The sequence below is a fragment of the Podarcis raffonei genome, chromosome 9 (genome assembly GCF_027172205.1).
Source record: "Podarcis raffonei isolate rPodRaf1 chromosome 9, rPodRaf1.pri, whole genome shotgun sequence".
In the NCBI taxonomy this organism is placed as follows: domain Eukaryota; kingdom Metazoa; phylum Chordata; class Lepidosauria; order Squamata; family Lacertidae; genus Podarcis; species Podarcis raffonei.
In genome coordinates, this window is record NC_070610.1 from 23,524,596 (window position 1) to 23,544,143 (window position 19,548).

The 19,548-nt window shown below is 42.2% G+C and overlaps 1 protein-coding gene across 1 annotated transcript in view; it reads right to left on the reverse strand.

Annotated features, from left to right (window-relative positions):
• Window positions 1-11,272: 11,272 nt before the first annotated feature.
• KCTD8 (potassium channel tetramerization domain containing 8) overlaps window positions 11,273-19,548 on the reverse strand; it is a 44,079-nt gene continuing 35,803 nt past the window's right edge. Inside the window, exon 2 of the mRNA XM_053402700.1 lies at window positions 11,273-12,511. Within this exon, the coding sequence (XP_053258675.1) occupies window positions 12,051-12,511 (461 nt within the window). The 3' untranslated portion in view covers window positions 11,273-12,050. The remainder of the gene's footprint in view (window positions 12,512-19,548) is intronic.

Here is a 19,548-nt window from a genome sequence, read left to right on the forward strand (position 1 = left end):
TAGTCATGCTGGCCACATGACCCAGAAACTGTATGCCAGCTTCATCGCCCAACAAAGCGAGATGAGCGCCGCAACTCCAGAGTTGGTCACAACTGGACCTAATGGTCAGGGGTCCCTTTACCTTTTAGTCGTGTGCTCATGTCCTTGGATATGGGTCACATCAGTGTGACAGGACACCGAAGTGATGAATCCCGGGTGACTCTGCGTTGCGGGGGAGGCATCGGCCTCGGCGTTATCACCCAACATTTCAACCATATGTGGTTGAAGGCAGGCTTGTGAGAGAAAGGATCAGAGATCCTGGGCAAGACCTGCTTAACATGCCAGCTCTGGTGGTACTGGGGATTCTCTCCTCCCCCTAACCAACAAGCCATGGGGCAGCTACAAGGGCAGCTACTATGAAACCAATGAAGCTTAAGCATAAGGGCCCCTAACTCCAGAGGGGCCCCAGAAGGGACTTTAGCAGACCCAATTTGAGTGGCATGATTCAAATTGATCATTTTTTTGTTGTATATATTTCAACACAGTATCTTAAAAAGCAGAGACATCACCTTGCCAATAAAGGTCCGTATAGTTAAAGCCATGGTTTCCCCAGTAGTGTTGTATGGAAGTGAGAGCTAGACCATAAAGAAGGCTGAGCGCCGAAGAATTGATGCTTTTGAATTATGGCGCTGGAGGAGACTCTTGAGAGTCCCATGGACTGCAAGAAGATCAAACCGAACCATTCTGGAGGAAATCAGCCCTGAGTGCTCACTGGAAGGACAGATCGTGAAGCTGAGGCTCCAATACTTTGGCCACCTCATGAGAAGAGAAGACTCCCTGGAAAAGACCCTGATGTTGGGAAACATGGAGGGCACAAGGAGAAGGGGACGACAGAGGATGAGATGGTTGGACAGTGTTCTCGAAGCTACCAGCATAAGTTTGACCAAACTGCGAGAGGCAGTGGAGGACAGGAGTGCCTGGCGTGCTCTGGTCCATGGGGTCACGAAGAGTCGGACACGACTAAACGACTAAACAACAACAACATATTTCCACAATCCCAAAGTTTGAGAGTTGGTAGCACAGGTGTTGTAAAGGTCGTTGTAAACAACACCACTGAAGAAGAGAACAGTGGTTACTCAGGCCTTGTTGCTGGTTGACAAGGGGCCCCCATGACAGTTCAAACTCCAGGGCCTCAAAAATGTAGATCTGCCACTGTCCAAGGGACTGGGTATTAGCTAGAAGCCATGGAACTAACAAGCCTCCCAGCCTCCAATAATAAGCAATTGTACTGTACAGCCAAGCCTACTGGTGAATTGGAAGATAGCATTTGGAGGAGGGGCCATCGTAGGTAATCTGATTTGCATACAGAAGGTCCCAGGTTCTCTTCTCAGCATCTCAAGGTAGCGTTGGGCATGTCTCCCATTGGAGAGCTGCCACCAGTCTGCGTAGGCAGTAAGTAAATAGACCAATGACCTGAATTGTCATAAGACAGCTTTCTGTGTTTCAGTGTTCCTTCCTAAATCTGCTACAGTCCTTAAGATGGCTCTTGGTGTTTCTTGAGATGTATTAATGTACCCCAGGAATGAAGACTTATTTCATTTCAAGAAGCTGGTGTCTGTCTCATGGGGAACACTTCATCAGCCCCATGACCAGAATGCAGAGTGTGAGCTGGACTCATACCATGGATGATGGATTTGCTGTGATGACTGTTTAAATGGCACATTTCAACCTACATATTGCCCCTGTATTTAGACCAAAACTGAAGGAAGCCGCAACAACAATTTTATTATTTGTATCCCACCCATCTGTCTGGGTTGCCCCAGCAGCTTCCAACAAATATAAAAGCATAATAAAGCACCAAACATTAAAAACTTCTCTGCATGGGGCTGCCTATCTCCTTGACATCTGACAGGAGGGCATCCCTCAGGCCCCACTACTGCAAAAGCTGATTCCCTGTACCCTCACTTCTCACAAACAGGGAACCAACAGAAGGTCCTCGGAGCTGGACCTCGGTGTCTAGGCTGAATGATGGGGGTGGAGACGCTCCTTCAGGGGTACCAGGCCGAGACCATTTAGGGCAGCACCAACACTTGTGCTTGAAAATGTACTGGGAAACGTAGTCAATGTACACGACAAGCCCATCGAAGGACTTATACCAAGGATGGGGAAACTGTGGTCCGTCAGATGTTGTTGAATTCCAACTCCCATCAGCCCTAGGCAGCTTGGCCAATGGCCAAGGGATGATGAGAGTAGTATTCCAGCAACATCTGGAGAACCAAAGGTTCCCCAGCCATGACTTATTCAAACTTCTAAAATAGAGGGAAGCAATAATCAGATTCATATCAAATCATAATCTTGTGTTAATTACAAATAATTAAAAATAAATCCATCATCCACTGAAAAGAGGGCTCGTGTTTCCCTGGATGCTCTTCCAAGTCTAGTCTTTATATATATATTTGTAATGTGATGATTTGGATATCTCATCTGAAATATAATTTAAATTCCAGGTCAGTGTTTCTGCAAAACAATCATTTGCTATTTTAGAAAAATTGATTGTTTGTGGTTTTTCCTGTGTCTGTGTCATTTTCATTTTGCATTCTGGTTATTCCAATACACAGCACTAGCTGGGCAATTCTTCACTGATACTGTTATCTGAATCTAAAATATAATTAATTACTTGATGTTAAAAAAAAGAGAGAGGAAATGGGCACTTTCAGACAGTTCCTTGTTGCCTAACATAATAGGAAATATGAAAGCTGAGATAGTTTTCCATGCTGAAATAATTGCATGTGTCAAAGAAATTGCTGGCAAAGGCATATTTAATGCTGGATTAAAAAAAAATACTGACAAAAAGACTTTATACAAGGAAAAGTTATTTCTCTTCCTTTTAATAATAAACCTGATTCTCAATGCACTACTACCGTCACAGAAATGAAAACAATTTTGCACCCATGGAGGCCTCATTTGACTCACTTTGGGGCCATCATGAACACCTGAATTCTCTATTTGCTGCTATGAAGGGCAGGCATCGTGGGCAGCCTTCCAAGTTGCACATCTTCTTGTAAGGACTCCGCAATCAAACTTTAATGTAATAACTTTTGTCTGGCGATAAAACACATCCAGAGTCTTTCTCCTTAGGATGCAAGGTACAGAAAAAAAAATCCAAGCTTGGGTTAGCTTTAATGGGATTAGCAAACCCATGAGCAATACTTTCAAAATTTTATATATTTATTATTAAATCTTAAAACGTTTTAGAAATAAAACACTTTGAAGAGGTCTCCACACAATTTCGAGTTTTGGGCCAGAGTGCACCCACACACAAACACAAATGGAAACACTCGCAATTAGCATTTCCACTTCCGGGTTGGCGCCTCCAGCAATGGCTGAATTCCTCTGATCGGGAGGAATTTGCTTCGTGGAAATCAGGGTCTGGCCGCCACGGCGAAGGCGGGGACTCACCAAAAATCACAGGCGGGAGAAGCCTGTGAACGTGGGATTCGGCTGGCACCTTTTGCACCTCCCCTACTCGCGGGGAAACCCGGTTTCGGGGATCCGGAGCGAGGTGGGGTGAGTGGCGCGGTGCTTCGAATTGACTGCTTCTTTCACGGAGTGAAGCCGCATTGCTGTTGCCGGAGAGCGCTGACTTTTTCCTGTGGACAACTTGATCTTAAAACAACTACCCGTGAGTAGAACGGAAAATTGGATTTCTAAATGTCTTAATTTGGCACTGAAACGGGGAGGTTTCAAACAGGAAGTCCGCCTTCCCCTTTTGTAAATAGACTGAAGCAAAGAGGCTGCAAGCTAAAGTCTTGGAAAGTCCTCTGTAAAGGGTTAAACTTCCATCGGCTAAAATCATTAAACCCTCCTTGGAGGCAGGAGAAGAGGGGGGAAATTTTGGACCGCGTAAGCCTGCGGGAGAGAGAGTGAAGAAAGTTAAATTACCACCGCTCTGAACCTGGAAACGGGCTGCTAGTAAGTCTGACGTTTTGGGAAAGTTCATTGACTGTGAATAAAACGTTTGTTGACAGATAGTTAAATAAGAGAAATACATTGTTTCCATTGTTTCCCTCTGCATTTAAAAAGGAGTAAAAGTAACTGAAAATTGAAACTAATTTTATCACTTGAACCGTACTTAAAAGGATTGATACAAATAGAAAATGTTTCCCTCTAGAGGGAGCCTTTGAAACTGTTACAAGAGTTGAGCTGGGGGAATCTCCAGCTGCAAGATAAAAAACCGTGAGAACCAGGGATTGACCTTGGATCGGTAAGAATGTCGACAGAAGAAGCCTTAGTGATTGCATTATGCAAGATAAATGATTCATTGGAACAGCTCCATAAGAAGACGGATGTGATGACTATCAAAATTGATAACTTGGGACAAAAAGTGACTAACTTAGGACAAAAAGTGAACATCTATACAGAAACTATTCAGGAATCGATACAGGAATCTACTTTGACATGGCAAACTGTGGAGAAGGCGAGGAAGAAAGTTGTTGTTGTTGAACCTAAAGTAATACAAGTGGAGAGGGAGAGAGCCCCAGCCTTACAGAGGCAATTTGATGAATATAAGTTGTTGCCTTCTATGACTGAATTTAGAGAAAGTCAGATTTTGAGGATTGGAGCCCCGCTTGGACTGGAGAAGGAAAGTTGGATAGATCCCCCCATGCAGGGATGTACTGACCTTTGGGACCTGGACTTGGGTCAGGAGGAGATTGGAGTTGTGGGGACCTTCAGATTTGGAGGGATTTTGAAACACGTCCTGAAATATCTTTTGGATTTTAGTTTTAACTACGGAGATTTGGCCGACCTGTCGAGAAGGAATAAAAACATTGCTAAGTCGGAGCTTCCCCGAGATCTACTCTTCAGTATCAAAGGAAGGAAATTAAGAACAAGATCAGCAGAAGACAAAGTAAAGTGCATGTATAAATATGAAGATCTGCAGAAGGAACTTAGAAAAGAGTTAAGAGCCTCAGACAGAAGATCAGCAGGTTGATGGACTATATGGAATTGACGGAAAGGACTGGCAGAATCCGAGACCAGGGAGAAGAGACGGTGGAAGAAGATTGGAAAAAGTTTAAAGTTTATTTATAGAAATACTGTAAAATTAATGAGTGTTAGAAAAATGTTGGAATGAAATTATAGGGCTTTAGTAGAAATGTTATAAGGAGTTAAGTACAAATAAGTATTATAGTATTAATGGAAAATAAGGTTAAAATAAATTAAGAAAATTATATGACAGAAAAGAGAGAAAGATGGAAAGGAATTGCTGAAACAATTAACAGAAGTGGAATGCAAAAAGGGAGGTGAGAGGAGGTCGATGAAACGAGGGAATGAAAGATAGGGCATTGAAATGGTATGATGTATGTTTTAAAATTGTTTTTGCTTTGTTTTGTTTAGTCTAGTGTATTAATGTTGCGTTGTGTATTGTTTATATATTGTATTGTATTTTTTTCTTTTGCTTCTTCTTCTTTTTCTTCTTTTTTGTAAGGTTTAAAAGTAATAAATATTATTATTATTATTTTAAAAAAGCATTTCCAGCCTTCCTACTGGTGTAGGTTGACTTTACTTTGTACAGATTATTCTGGAAAAAGTAAAAGTCAGCATTTCTAATCGCAGTCATACTCTAGCAGCAGGCTAGGGGTGGCTGGAAATGCTGAATTAACTTTGTACAATTATTCTGCGCAAAGGATCAGGTGCTGGTGGCGCTGTGGGTTAAACCACAGAGCCTAGGACTTGCCGATCAAAAAGTTGGTGGTTCGAATCCCCGCTACGGGGTGAGCTCCCATTGCTCGGTCCCTGCTTCTGCCAACCTAGGAGTTCAAAAGCATGTCTAAGTGCAAGTAGATAAATAGGTACCACTCTGGTGGGAAGGTAAATGGTGTTTCCGTGCGCAGCTCTGGTTTGCAAGAAGCGGCTTAGTCATGCTGGCCACATGACCCGGAAGCTGTACGCCGGCTCCCTCAACCAATAAAGCGAGATGAGCGCCGCAACCTCAGAGTCAGCCACGACTGGACCTAATGGTCCGGGGTCCCTACCACTTAAGTACTGAGGTGGGAAGAAAGGTTGCATTTCACTCTTAAAGAGTAGGTAGGCTTTATCTCCAAACTTAGCACTCTGGTGCTTAACACAAATATTGGAGCTAGAAAATCCCTAAGGTAGAGCAGTTTAGCTCCCAATCAGATTGTGAGATTAGGTTATCGGGGAGGAGGGCTGGTTGGCTCTGTGTAACTGGAATTTATCGCCTTTTGATATATTTCAAATGCATTTTTTAATTACATTTCCCCAAATGTTAAGAAAACAAAAACATGCAGCTCAAGTACCCCACATCTGCATCTCAAAAGAGCAAATGGGTGAGTCTTTCCCTCACCCATCACACCTGACTGGTAGGTAGAAGAACAATAGCCAGAGCTGTTGTGTGAGGGAGACGAAAGCTAGAGAGACATGTCTTGTTCTGTGCTGAACCCAAGATGGACTTTGGGGCTTCTCTGAAAACCTAATGGAGAAGCTGGATCTGTTGGGGTGTTCATGATGTTGGGGTTCCACAGGGCTTTGTGTTGTCCCAGATGCTATTCAATATCTACATGAAACCACCAGGAGAAGTAATTTAAGAGTCTGGGCTGTGGCGTTGCCAATGGGTGGATGGATGACACTCAGTTCTACCTTTCATTTTCATTTTCGGGTTCCAGGAAGGCTGCTGAAGATCTGAACCAATGCCCAAAGGCAGTTCTGGGATGGACGATAACAAACAGAAGTTTAATCTGAGCAAGTCAAAGGGAAATTGCCAGCTTGGAGAACTGCTATCAGTTTTGCATAAACATCATATCCGCCTATTGGGTGACTGAGGGTCAAATGTATACAAGAAGAACAAAAAATGTGCAATATCAGGTCTCCCCGCTACACAGACCAGGTAGGAAGTCAAACCCAGGAGATTGCCTTTTAGAGAGTAAGAAAGTGTCAATTGACCTTCTGTGACCTAATAGTGCTTCCTTGACAGGTTTCTGCGCATTCACCCCTGACATTCCATAGATGATCTCCTATGGGCTTCAATCTTGACCAGGGGTCAGCAAACTTTTTCAGCAGGGGGCTGGTCCACTGTCCTTCAGACCTTGTGGGGGGCCGGACTATATTTTGAAAAAATAATAATAATGAATGAATTCCTATGCCCACAAATAACCCAGAGATGCATTTTAAATAAAAGGACACATTCTACTCATGTAAAAACACGCTGATTCCCAGACTGTCCATGGGCCGGATTGAGAAGGCGATTGGGCTGGATCTGGGCCCCGGGCCTTAGTTTGCCTACCTATGATCTTGACTATGGAACATAATGGCTTGTTATCTGATCATGTAAAATTATCCAGATTTTAGCAATCCTTTATCATAGCACATCTCTGTGTATGCAAAGAGCGAACCACTTTAGGCTTATTTGTGCATAGTTGCGAGCATAACTTATTTTCAACATGGACATACAGTAACTGGTTGTCTTAAAGTGCACTCATTTGGGGTTTCACGTGACAAATGCTATTAATGACAGCTGGGGTTGTGTGTGCATCAGGTACTCTCTTAGTAATAGCTCAATACATTCAAGCAATAGGGATGCAGATGGCGCTTTGGTTTAAACCACTGAGCCTAGGGCTTGCCGATCAGAAGGTCGGTGGTTCGAATCCCCACAACGAGGTGAGCTCCTGTTGCTCGGTCCCAGCTCCTGCCAACCTAGAAGTTTGAAAGCACGCCAGTGCAAGTAGATAAATAGGTACTGCTCCAGAAACAGCTTAGTCATGCTGGCCACATGACCTGGAAAAACTGTCTGCAGACAAATGTCAGCTCCCTCGGCCAGTAAAGCGAGATGAGCGCCACAACCCCAGAGTCATTCGCGACTGGACTTAACTATCAGGGGTCCTTTACCTTTACATGCAAGCAATATCTTTTAATGAACAGACAAGTATTATACTGGGCAAATATAATTTTTTTGCATTTACATTCCACCATTCCTCCATGGTTTTCAGCCTCATTTTATGCTTATGACAAGACTGTTAGGTAAGTTAAGCTGAGGCTGGCGCAGAGTAAAAGCACAGATACATCCCATAACAAACAATAAATTTATAATATAAGTACTGTGTTTGTGCTCGCAGGTTACCAGGAAAGAAAACATCTGTTGCAATGGGTGCAGACTTTGCCTTCAAAGTATGCTCAATATTGTATGACCTATTTGGGGCTTTATGCCTGTTAGGAGGCATTTTTTAAAATGCTGCATCCCATAGACAGTGCTTCGCTTGTGCCACGTTGCAACGGGTTAAGCTGCTGGAAGTCAGTAGCCATTATAAAGGTAATTTAAGCTGGGAAACAGTGATGGCAACACATTATGAACCAATAATGGGATACTAATGTCCTGAGCAGACTCTTGCTATTCATTGAGATAAAAAGATGCAAGTTTCAAAACCCAACCCTTAATTATATAGATGATTTTCTGACTCGGAGCTTACCATGCTGTCAACGTTGGCAAGAGCTGGGCACTGCTTCCCTGAGCATTGGAGGACTTGGGTCTCTTCACTGCAAGCAACAAAAGCAGGGCTTTCACATCAAACAGCATTTTTGTGGGTGTGAATTTTAGCGCAAAGCAAATCCGGTGAAAATGGGTTTTCAAAGACCTCAGCAAACCCTCATGGGGCAGGTTTCATCTTCTGATGCAGAGCGATGGCTTACTATTTGGCAGCATCCACTGCTGAAATGAACAAAACACCCTAGTTTCGTCGGGACAGGAAAAGCAGCTGAAAGAGACATGTGCGGCGTTTTGGAAGCAGTCTGTTGGCTTGCTGTTTGAAATTCCTCCATGACACGATTGGATGCCAGAGACTTCCATAAATATCCCAGTGGTTAGGAAATGATGTAGGAGCATAAGGCTCAGAGCAATAGATAAGACTGCTAGGAAGGAGAAAAGATTAGCAGATCAAGCATTGCTACTTCAGAGGACCTACAGGTATACAGATTGATGGATTGCAATATAGTTTGATACAGAGGCAGGCTTTTCATCTCCTTTTGGTAACATTAAGTGTGTGAAGAGGTTTTAATAAGGCAAACATACATTTCTATGATTAAAATTGTAAGTGTGCGTATTTATTTATTTATAGGGTGGTAGCAGAAATGCTTCCATATTCTGCAGAATGCTATGACTGTGCCCTTGGAGAACACACACTTGTTACTTGCTGCTTCTTAGCTTCTGGGCTCTGGTTGTCACCTTTAAAGGCTGGATTCCTTGCATATCTTAGGGCAGAAATGGGAACCTGTATCCCTCCAGAATTTGATGGACTGCTGCCCCCTAAAACCCTTGACCATTTACCCTGCTGGGTGGGACTCCAATAAAACCAAGAGTTCTGCATGTTTCCCACTCCTACCTTCCAGAATGCTGCTTCCTGTACATCTTTTCCCAAGTCCCGAGAGAAAGCTCCTGATTCTCTTTCAGAGGTGACAGATATTGGTTTGAACACAGAGTGTACTGTAATCCTGTTCTGTGGTGTCCCTCCCCCAGAGCTGCTTGCCAAGACTGTTTGCCAGTTTTCTTTCTGCTGCCAAGAAGAAACATTTCTATATGCAAAGCATCTTCACTGTACTATTTTCGTAGATGTCTCTTTAGTTGTTTTCTCATAGCTTTATATCAGGTTCTTTGGGTTTTTAAGATGTTGAAAAGTCACTTTTTGAGAACTTATTTTAGTGGAAAAGCTACTAATATATATATATTTATTAAATGAACTGTCCACTTTAAAGAATCATCCCAGGAAAGCTTAGAAAAATGGGAAGGGGAAGGAAAATTAACCGCGTGCTTCATTTTTCATTGCTTTCTTCTGTTTTCTACAATGGGGTGCTTTGAGAATTTCCCTTTCTTAGTGACTGAACAGCCACACAAAGTTGGAGGAAGAAATTTCTTGAGGAAAAAGTACTTACCGCAATGGAGGTTGGGCATCATAGTCACACACACACCACATTATGTCAATCTCAGCATCCATCTCAGCTTGACAACACCGATCACTGCTGATTCTTTGGACTAGCAGCCATTTGCATTGTGATCACCACTAGCTCCAGGTGGGTTGTGAGGTTGTGCCCAACACTAGCAAAAAACCCAAAACCTTCTGCCTTAAAAGAGGCATGAGGGAAGCTGCTCCACCATCCTTATTCTCACATTGCAAAGATCTATTTTCCACCATCCTGTGCCCACTTGCCTACACACAAACACACACACACACACACACACACACACACACATTTCAGTCACATCCATCTTAACAAATGTGGAGCTTTTTCTACATAAAGTTTTCCCTCCTGTCACCTTATATGGAAAGGTGGTGCAAAAATATCAGAAGTCAATGAATAAAATGAACAGGCTAGTTCACACATCATAGTAGACCCACCCAACCAGCTTGAGACCAAACAGGACCACCAGCATGCAGCTAGCGCATGATTTCTAGCATCTCTATGTAGATAGGGTCCTGCATAATCAGTCCCTGGAAATCACACAAACAACACTGACCAACAAACATGTTCCTGAAATAAGCACATGGGAGTCACTGTGATGTGTGAACTGACCCAAATAGAAACAGAGCGCTTTGAAACAAATTTATTCAGTGAATGAATTGAGTTACAAGTTTTGAAAGCCTGAAGATTATTCAGTATAGACCTGGAGCACCAAGCAACCCTTACAGATGTGATCCACTTTGTCAAATTAGCCGAGATGCTGTTACTACTGTAAAGAAAAGCATCAGACAAAAGAAGACAAATTGCTGGTATATATAAAAATCTAATACTCAACAATATTTCATAAGTCTCTGCAAATTCTTCATTCATCCCAAGCACGCCAGCTTTTGATCAGATTATTTTTGTGTCATTATGGATGAATATTAGCTTTTGTGTACTGGGAAAATAGTTCCTTTGGTCTGGTGTACCTTGTTAACGACATCTTAAATTTAGTATTTTAACAGTAATTTCACAACAGTTGTCAGAAGTATTATTTTCCTTGTCAACTCAAATTCTCATTGTGTGCTCTTGGTTGAGATTTTATCGCTACTGTACTGAGCAGTAATCAATAACATTGTTTTCCCCCCATCACGTTGAATCTCTATTGAACATTTTAATTAAAACTCACATACCCCAAGCATTATTCATTTTCGGCTGAAATGTGTTGCTTGCAATTTGGAAGCAGAGTAGGAGCATAATGAGAACACTGCAGACACTCTCCTTAAAATTACTTGAAGATGCAGACAAAAGACTAATAATAACATAAGAGTAATAAATCAAAAAAATCTTAACAGTAGGCCCCTTTTAATAAATATGTTTAGGTTTTTTTATTTTTCCAGCTTTGTTGGCTAACATGAAAACAGAAACTTTTCAGACCATGAAACCAGTTTTCACAATCTGGTTTTGCATTTCACAGAAATAGTCCTGACAAACATTAATAGATGAGTGTTGGTGCAATCGTAGAACAGTATAAGGCATATTTACACCATCCTTACAAAACGAACACACAGCCACACACAAATCCTCACAAAGTTCAATTCCAAAGACATTTTACATTGATCGTCTTGGCATTGAACAAAATATTTATCCAAGCAGACAAACCTCTTGCTCTTTTGTGATCTACTTGTCAACTATTGTGCTCATGCAAAATAGACATTTGCTTTATTGCATTAACATTTTAAATAGTGTTCATGTTTAATTCTGTTATCATAAGCCCCATTCTTCTTCATCCAGTGGAATTTTGTATCACTGCTATTGTGGATGATGAATGCTCTCATGATATATTTCTTTCACAAATGAGAAGTTTGAAAACCAAAATTTCCTGATCATGCACGTTTTAAACTATTATAAAAGAATCCATAATGCTTTAGTTTCGTTTTATTACTTCATTTTTGAAAAAGGAAAAAAAAAGGTCAACCCATGTCCTACCCAACATCCAGTTCACAGAAAGAAATAAGCAGCAGGAATCACTCCAATGAGTAGATCAAAAAGAACTACATCAGTAGAAACTGGCAACTTAATATACATCAAATGCACCACCGACAAGTCATAAAATACTGAAAAAACTATAGCCCATATTTTTGCAACAGTTCAGATTGCCATGGGCGTTTCCGTTCAGGAAAATAATCCGGAATATGGATTTGTTTAAAATCCTGAATACACTTTTTCATCTCTTCTTCAACACTTAGCTTCTCACATACCTTCCTTTTGGATAGGTTTGTTTCTCGGGACTTGCTAATGAGTGTCTGAAAAAGTTCGCTGTTCCTGCGTTTGTCTGGTGGAGGCATCCACTGTGCCCCTCCTTTCTTAGAGGGCCGATCCAACGTTAGAGTATTTGGCTGGTGCCCTGTAGACTGCTGAGTGCTGGCGGCGTTTTCTTGGGGAGTGCTGGCCTCAGAGTGGCTGTCGCAACTAGAGGTGGACAACTCATTGCAGGATGTCCCACTCTCACTTCCTTTGTCTGCAACTTTTTCGTGCTTCTTATCTTCATGGTCTTGTTTGGGAGACACTGTCCTCTGTGGTGGTCCTAATAAAAGGAGAGGGGGAGAGAAAGTATGAGTAGGCAATGAATTAACTAAATAATTAATCCATAAACAATAGGACTGTTTACAGACTGACTTGTGTTTTCTTACTGTGAGCTAACTTGTAGGCTTGTTGGGCCAAAAAGAAGGGTGAAGATTTAGGGAGGAAACCATACTCCTTAATATTACATTGAACGGTATTCACAGTATACCCACTGAAATTAATGGGCCTAACTCAGCCTGTTGATTAATTTTGATTTGTCTGCTCTGGGTAAAATTTAACGTTGACTACGCATTATATATTTAAAAAAAAATTCCTGCCTTTAGCCAAAGAGTTCAGAGTGAACACAGTTCTCCTTCCAATCAGGGCTTTTTTCCCAGCCGGAAATCACGGGAACAGAGTTCTGGTGCCTCTCAGGTGGGAGCCATTGTCATTATAAGAGTACAAGAGAGGTGTTCGTGGTGAGTTCCTGCACATCTTTTTGTAGAAAAATAGCACTACTCCCAATGTTGTTTTTATAGCAACTCTCAAAGTGGTTAGTCACCCAGTGAGCACTGTGACGGTGAGACTTTGAATACTCATCTCTCTGATCCTTCCTTGAACTAATGCCTCTCTCTGGTAACAGTCCTACAGGTCAGCACTCAGTGCATCAAGGCCCCTTTGGCTCTGAACTTAGGCCTGAAGTCAGACTAAGATGGGTCCAGATAACCCCTTTCCTCCAACCATACCTGAGGCTGACCACTAGCTACTAGGGTTGTGCGATAAATCACCCTATTGTTGAATACCGCTGTGGAAATAGCATCCTTATATAGCAGTGAACAAAAGGTGAAGACTTTGACAGCTTCCCAGGGGGTAGCTCAGCTGAACTGATACTTCACAGATAATTTGCAGATAATTTGCAGGCACTGTATCACCAGCTTTGTTTGCTCTCTCCCTCCTCCCTCCTAACCAAGAAGAAATGATGATAAGCCCTCACAAAAACCAGCAAACTCAGTTTCACCAGTATCTCTTAGAGCCTGCTAACAATCCAGGAGGATAGACAAGCAAAGTAAAGTAAAGAAAGAACTGGAAAGCACTTCTTCCTTCCTTCACACACTCCACCACCAATGGAAAAAGAGGTGGAAGAGGCTTTGTTTTTATTTTCTGGTGGTGTTTATGCTGTTGGTTCCCCCTAAATAGCTTTCCTCCATATCAAAAAGGAAGGGTTGGTAGGTTGATTTATTTGAGACTATCTCAGGCACCCCCAAACTCAGCCCTCCAGATGTTTTGGGACTACAACTCCCATCATCCCTAGCTAACAGGACCAGTGGTCAGTGATGATGGGAATTGTAGTCCCAAAACATCTGGAGGGCCGAGTTTCGGGATGCCTGGGCTATCTTTTCGCTTGCTTGCCCTTGCTCCCTCCCTTTGCTAGAAAGGTAGAGAGAGCTTTGCTGAGGAGGGGTGGGAATGGAGGTGAGAAGACTTGCTGGCTACCTTATGCTGAAATGGGAGATTAGGTACTATGTGAGAATGATGGGGAGGGTGTTTTTCAGTAAGCAGTGCAAGCAAATGCATGTATACTCACAAGAAAGCCCTACTAAATTCAGTGAGGCTCAAAAGAGCCCAGTTTCTTCCCTCTCCCTACCTCAGCCTGTGCAGAAGCATCATGAGGAACAACATTCCAGGAAGTGGGAGGTCTACGCATGCTTTCTGTATTCCCACCCAGTCTGCCTTCTCTGTAGGAGAAGTGCAGAGCTGCTGAGATCTAGATCTTGAACAACTTGAGCAACACAGAGGGGGAGAACTGGATGGGGACATGGGAGGCCAGTACAGACCTCCTGTTACCTGCCAGGTGGTATGACTGGAGAGTGGGAAGAAGTGTCAGTCCACGGAGCCCTATGGGGACCCCTCCATACATCCTTCTACAGGGAACGAGGGTGTCCTAAATACCTGGAGTTCGCTACATCTTTTGAAACTTGTTCAACTCTGGATGAACACGCAGGGGTTTCCACTCGGAAGGCATATGATTGAAAGAGGACTGCACAGAATAACTGGGAGTTGTAAGAGAAACCTCAAAGTAACCCTTTCTATAATGTAGGTCACAAGACAAATGTTGCTGTAGTGATAATTAGCTCTTTAATAGGTTTGAGAACAAAAACAAAGCGAAACTGAGAAAATCAAACATAGTGATGAGTCTGTCCAGGGCTAACAAAGGCAAAATACTGTCTTGATTTATTTCATTAGGTTTGACTACAAATAATGTTAAGTGGGCAACAACAACAAAAAAGCTGTTTCTCAGAATAATTACAGTTCTCTGGTGGTATTAGCATTGGTGGTGGTGCCATCTCACTTCCTTGAGTGGAAAACAGATGACTTTCATAATTAGATTTGGCAGTTTTGTGTAAATGCTAAAGTTTTCCAGGCATATGATTATGTTCTTGGGACTGTGAGTATTTTAAAATGAGGGCCAGCTGTGTGATTGTAGTTGAAACTGGAAGATGCCTTTGATTTCAAATTCCTTTATCTACTTGGGGATAAAAGGATTTTGCTGTGTAGAATTATGTTGTGGTGAGTGCAATTCCCATAAGGGAAATTACCCTTTAATAGCATTGAGCTCAATGGTGTGTGACTGGTTATGTAGGGACTTGAAATGAATGAAGCCATTTATCATTCAGAACAGGACTCCATGTCTCTAAGTGATAAGCCATTCATCTAAAGCAATGCTTCCAAACTTCTGGAAATCGTGGATTCTTCCTGATTTAACAAGGGAACTGAGCTAGACTGACCCACACAACTTTTATGATAAGTGAGAGAGATTTCCCAGTTGTGGTGCAGTGATTACAGTTTTAGACTTAGACTTGAGAGACTAAGGACCTTTCCAGACTGATGTTTTATTGTGGATGTACAGTATTCTGCCACAATAATAGTGCATTTGTGGTGGCTTTATTCTGCTTTAGTATTTTCTGTGATGCTTCCCAATGCTACTGCATTATTGCTGTCTGGGGGGGCTCTAATACAATAAAAGCAGGACAAAAATAAATCAGAACGTTTGTGGCATAAAAGGTTACGGAATTTCAACAGGAAATTTCAGGATATGAACTGATTGGGCATGAAGCTGTGTGACCGCACAAAAACCTTTGCAGGCCCAAAGGTAAAGGTAAAGGGACCCCTGACCATTAGGTCCAGTCGTGTCTGACTCTGGGGTTGCAGCGCTCATCTCGCTTTATTGGCCGAGGGAGCCAGCATACAGCTTCCAGGTCATGTGGCCAGCATGACAAAGCCACTTCTGGTGAACCAGAGCAGCGCACAGAAACGCCGTTTACCTTCCCGTCAGAGCGGTACCTATTTATCTATTTGCACTTTGACATGCTTTCAAACTGCTAGGTTGGCAAGAGCTGGGACCAAGCAACAGGAGCTCACCCTGTCGTGGGGATTCAAACCGCCGACCTTCTGATTGGCAAGTCCTAGGCTCTGTGGTTTAACCCACAGCGCCACCCGCGTCCCTTTGCAGGCCCAAAAGGTAGGATCAAATATGACTGCACTAATAGTATTATAAGCAGAAATCACCACAAATGTTGGGTGGGCGGGGATGTCTGTAGGAGCCCTAGAGTTCAAATCATCACTCAGCCACAAAGGTTACTGCATGAGCTTCATTCAGCCTCAACCACTAAAATGCCTCACAGGGTTCTGAAGGGCAAGGAGAATAATGTACGTGACCCTGAGCTCTTTGGAGGAAGAGATAAAAAATATAGTAAATAAGCACTCCTTTTTGGCATTCCGCATGGTGGTCATCACCAATCTTGGTTACAAATCAAATGAAGTATGTTCCCAATTTGAAGAATACAACTTTAAATCAGGCTTTAATCCATCAGCTCCCCCCCATTTACTGTATCATAGCTCTGCTGTGCGTAATATAAACCCTGTTCACATTATATATGTGGGGATTTCAATGCCTGGATATAAGAGTAGAATCATGAATGCTGTCACTACCCCCAACTGCGGCACCAAAGGTCTGAACAGAACTCATATCCATACAGCAGGCTCCTAGACACCAGGGTCATTAATACTGTAATATCAGGAAGTAAAATCTACCATGCCTTTTGGAGTATTGCTCGTCTCTTTGTCTGATCTCTATGCATTTGGGCACCTCTTGTGATATCATAAACAATTTTTGCATGCTGGCTTCTGAGATGAAGGAGCAGGTTCCTGTCTATGTTTGGATACTATTGGACACCATTCTGAATCAAAATGGTGGGTTGAACCTTTCAAAACTGCATGGATTTTAACCATGGTTTTCAAAAACTGCAATTTTTTATTTTATTCTTTGGTTTCGTAGAATTCCTGAGCAACACCAGGCGCTTTCTGCTAGTAAGAGAAGTAAAGAATGCTAAGAGAAAATGGGATCATTGTGTTTGTTTGTTTTTTAAAAGATACTAAGCCATTATATTGTGCTGTGGCAAATAAAGAGAAGGGAAACTGAGCTGAAATTGTGAGGTTGAAGGAGCAATTGAGCTAATAAATATAAATGTGGACCTGAGTGATTTGACTTGGGCACACCTGGTCTAGGAAGTTAATGTTCTACTGTGGGCTCAAAATAAAGGGCTAAACACAGCTATCGCTGGCAAGTTGTGATAAGGAGGGGGACAGTTGGTTGAGAGGGTGTTTTGCACAGCAGCAGTTCTGAATAACCTTGTAAATAAATCTCTATTGCTTTCAGCATAAGACGCCACCTTTGCTCCTGAATTTCTCCTCTCCCTATCTACACAACAGTACCCACCTACTGACGCAACTTACACAATAAGAATTCAATAGAAACTCTTACTATGGAGAAAAATCCCTAGTTTCTCTTTACTTCCTATTTATCAGTTTTCCAGATAGGAGCCCGGTCCAAGGATTGGAGCACACATTAGAGCCCCTGTAGAGACATTGCCGCTGGAAACTATCTCTCCGTGGTGACTGATCACCACCCAGGCCATCGTGTTCAGAAGCATTTACTGCATGGCAGCCAACCATCATTTCATGTGTCTCCAAACTCTCATTCCACATTCCTCACAGCTGCTCACTCATGGAAGAGGGCTTGGACTTGCAACTTAAATGGCAGAATAAAGCTCTTTTCAGCCAATGGACTAGCTCCAGAGGGCACAGGCAATATTTGTTGTGTGATGTCTCTTCCAACGTCACAGGGAGAAAGCAAATACCCTTTGGCTGTCCCAGAACAAAACTATTAAGTGGAGCACTAATCAGGGATGTGATCCTGACAGCGTTAGCTCCCACGCCCTGCTCCACTCAAGATGTAGCCTAGAAAACACACCCTTAGAGACACATTCTAGTTGATTTAACAGCAGCATGCTCAAGTGAACCACATTAAGCTCAATATGGGGCACATTTCATATTGAACATGAGCACTGAACACATAATCAGATATAAATAAGGATGGGGTGGGGTAGGAACTAGTTTAGCCGGAGGTGCAGTCACTCAGCACCTGAAAACACATTTGTGTCAAAATAATAAATTTTCCGTTTTTTATAAAAAAAGGGTTTGTGAATGTTCGTTTTCCCATGAGCTGAAAAAAAATCAGATGTATAATTGTGCATGAGAAGGCACAGATATAGCATTATTTATAGTAGCAGATTCCATGGACATTGGATGAAAATAACATGCAAAAACAAGGGAAGCAGCGGAAATCCAATCCTTAAAGAACACAGCACATTCCAATAGAACTTGTATATGAGTATCTCAGATCTTCATACACAAAGAGAACCAGCTTTTTTCCCCTCCAACGACCACATTTAATCCTTCTACTAATGAAAACAGATTGAATGGTTATTGCTACTGCTTTAATTATCCCAAGCAAATTGGACTAAAAGAAACAGGCAAAAACTGGCTTCACTCTAGTTTTGTTAAGTCCGATTCCATTTACTTGGCCTTATTTTCCTCTCACAGCTTGGACAGTCACATTGGAGGTCAGGCCAGTGGAAAGTTATAATTGCCTGGGAATATTGCCACAGATATACTGCCAGGGCAGTAAAGCAGCACTCCTCAGCTGAGTACTTCTAAGCAGCCATTTAGAATTAATGGAAACTCATTCAGGAAAATATTCCTTCTTCTCGAAAGGATCTTCATTCCATACCATTTGGGTATTTCCCCCCCCTTCCTTTTTAAGTTTTAGTTCTACAGTAAACTGAAAATCCTAAAACAGCCTGATGATGTAAACAATTGCCATTGAGAAAAAGTAATCTTACAGTGGTACCTCGGGTTAAGTACTTAATTCGTTCCGGAGGTCCGTTCTTAACTTGAAACTGTTCTTAACCTGAAGCACCACTTTAGCTAATGGGGCCTCCTGCTGCCGCACCACCGGAGCACGATTTCTGTTCTCATCCTGAAGCAAAGTTCTTAACTTGAAGCACTATTTCTGGGTTTGCGGAGTCTGTAACCTGAAGCGTATGTAAGCTGAAGCGTATGTAACCCGAGGTACCACTGTATCTTGATTTTAAAATAATGAAGAATACTGGTGTTGCCATAAGGTACAGAGATACCAAGAATATATGTATTTTTAACCACATGGAGAAAAGCTGATTATATAGAGAACCCCCTGATTCAGCAAAGGACAGGTGAATGGCTCACTCTGTGAGTACATTATGTTGCTGCTACCGAAATGTTCTCCATACTCCGTCTCAAGTCTACTCTTGTTGGTAAACCAAAGACTGTGCCATTGTGAGGTCTCTTGTGCTTTTCTTGTGATCTGATTGAAAGAAGGAAGTTTGCCTGCTTTCTACTTCCTCCTTTCTACTTCCAGAATAATCTGTTCACCCTTAATTTTGATGTATTAGAGAGAAACAAAGTGGGTATCATTGTCAGCATACTAATAACATTGGGTTTTTTATTCACCGAATGGCCACTCACATTGGCTTCATAGAAGTTCTTCACAGTTTCAGATATGTTGTGCCAGCTATAGCAAAAGTCAAATGATCTTAATATTGCCATCTGTACTCATATAAACAAAGATGGAGTAGGCAATTAAAGCTGTTTCAAGTTCCAATTCTTGTCTTTAGCCTGATC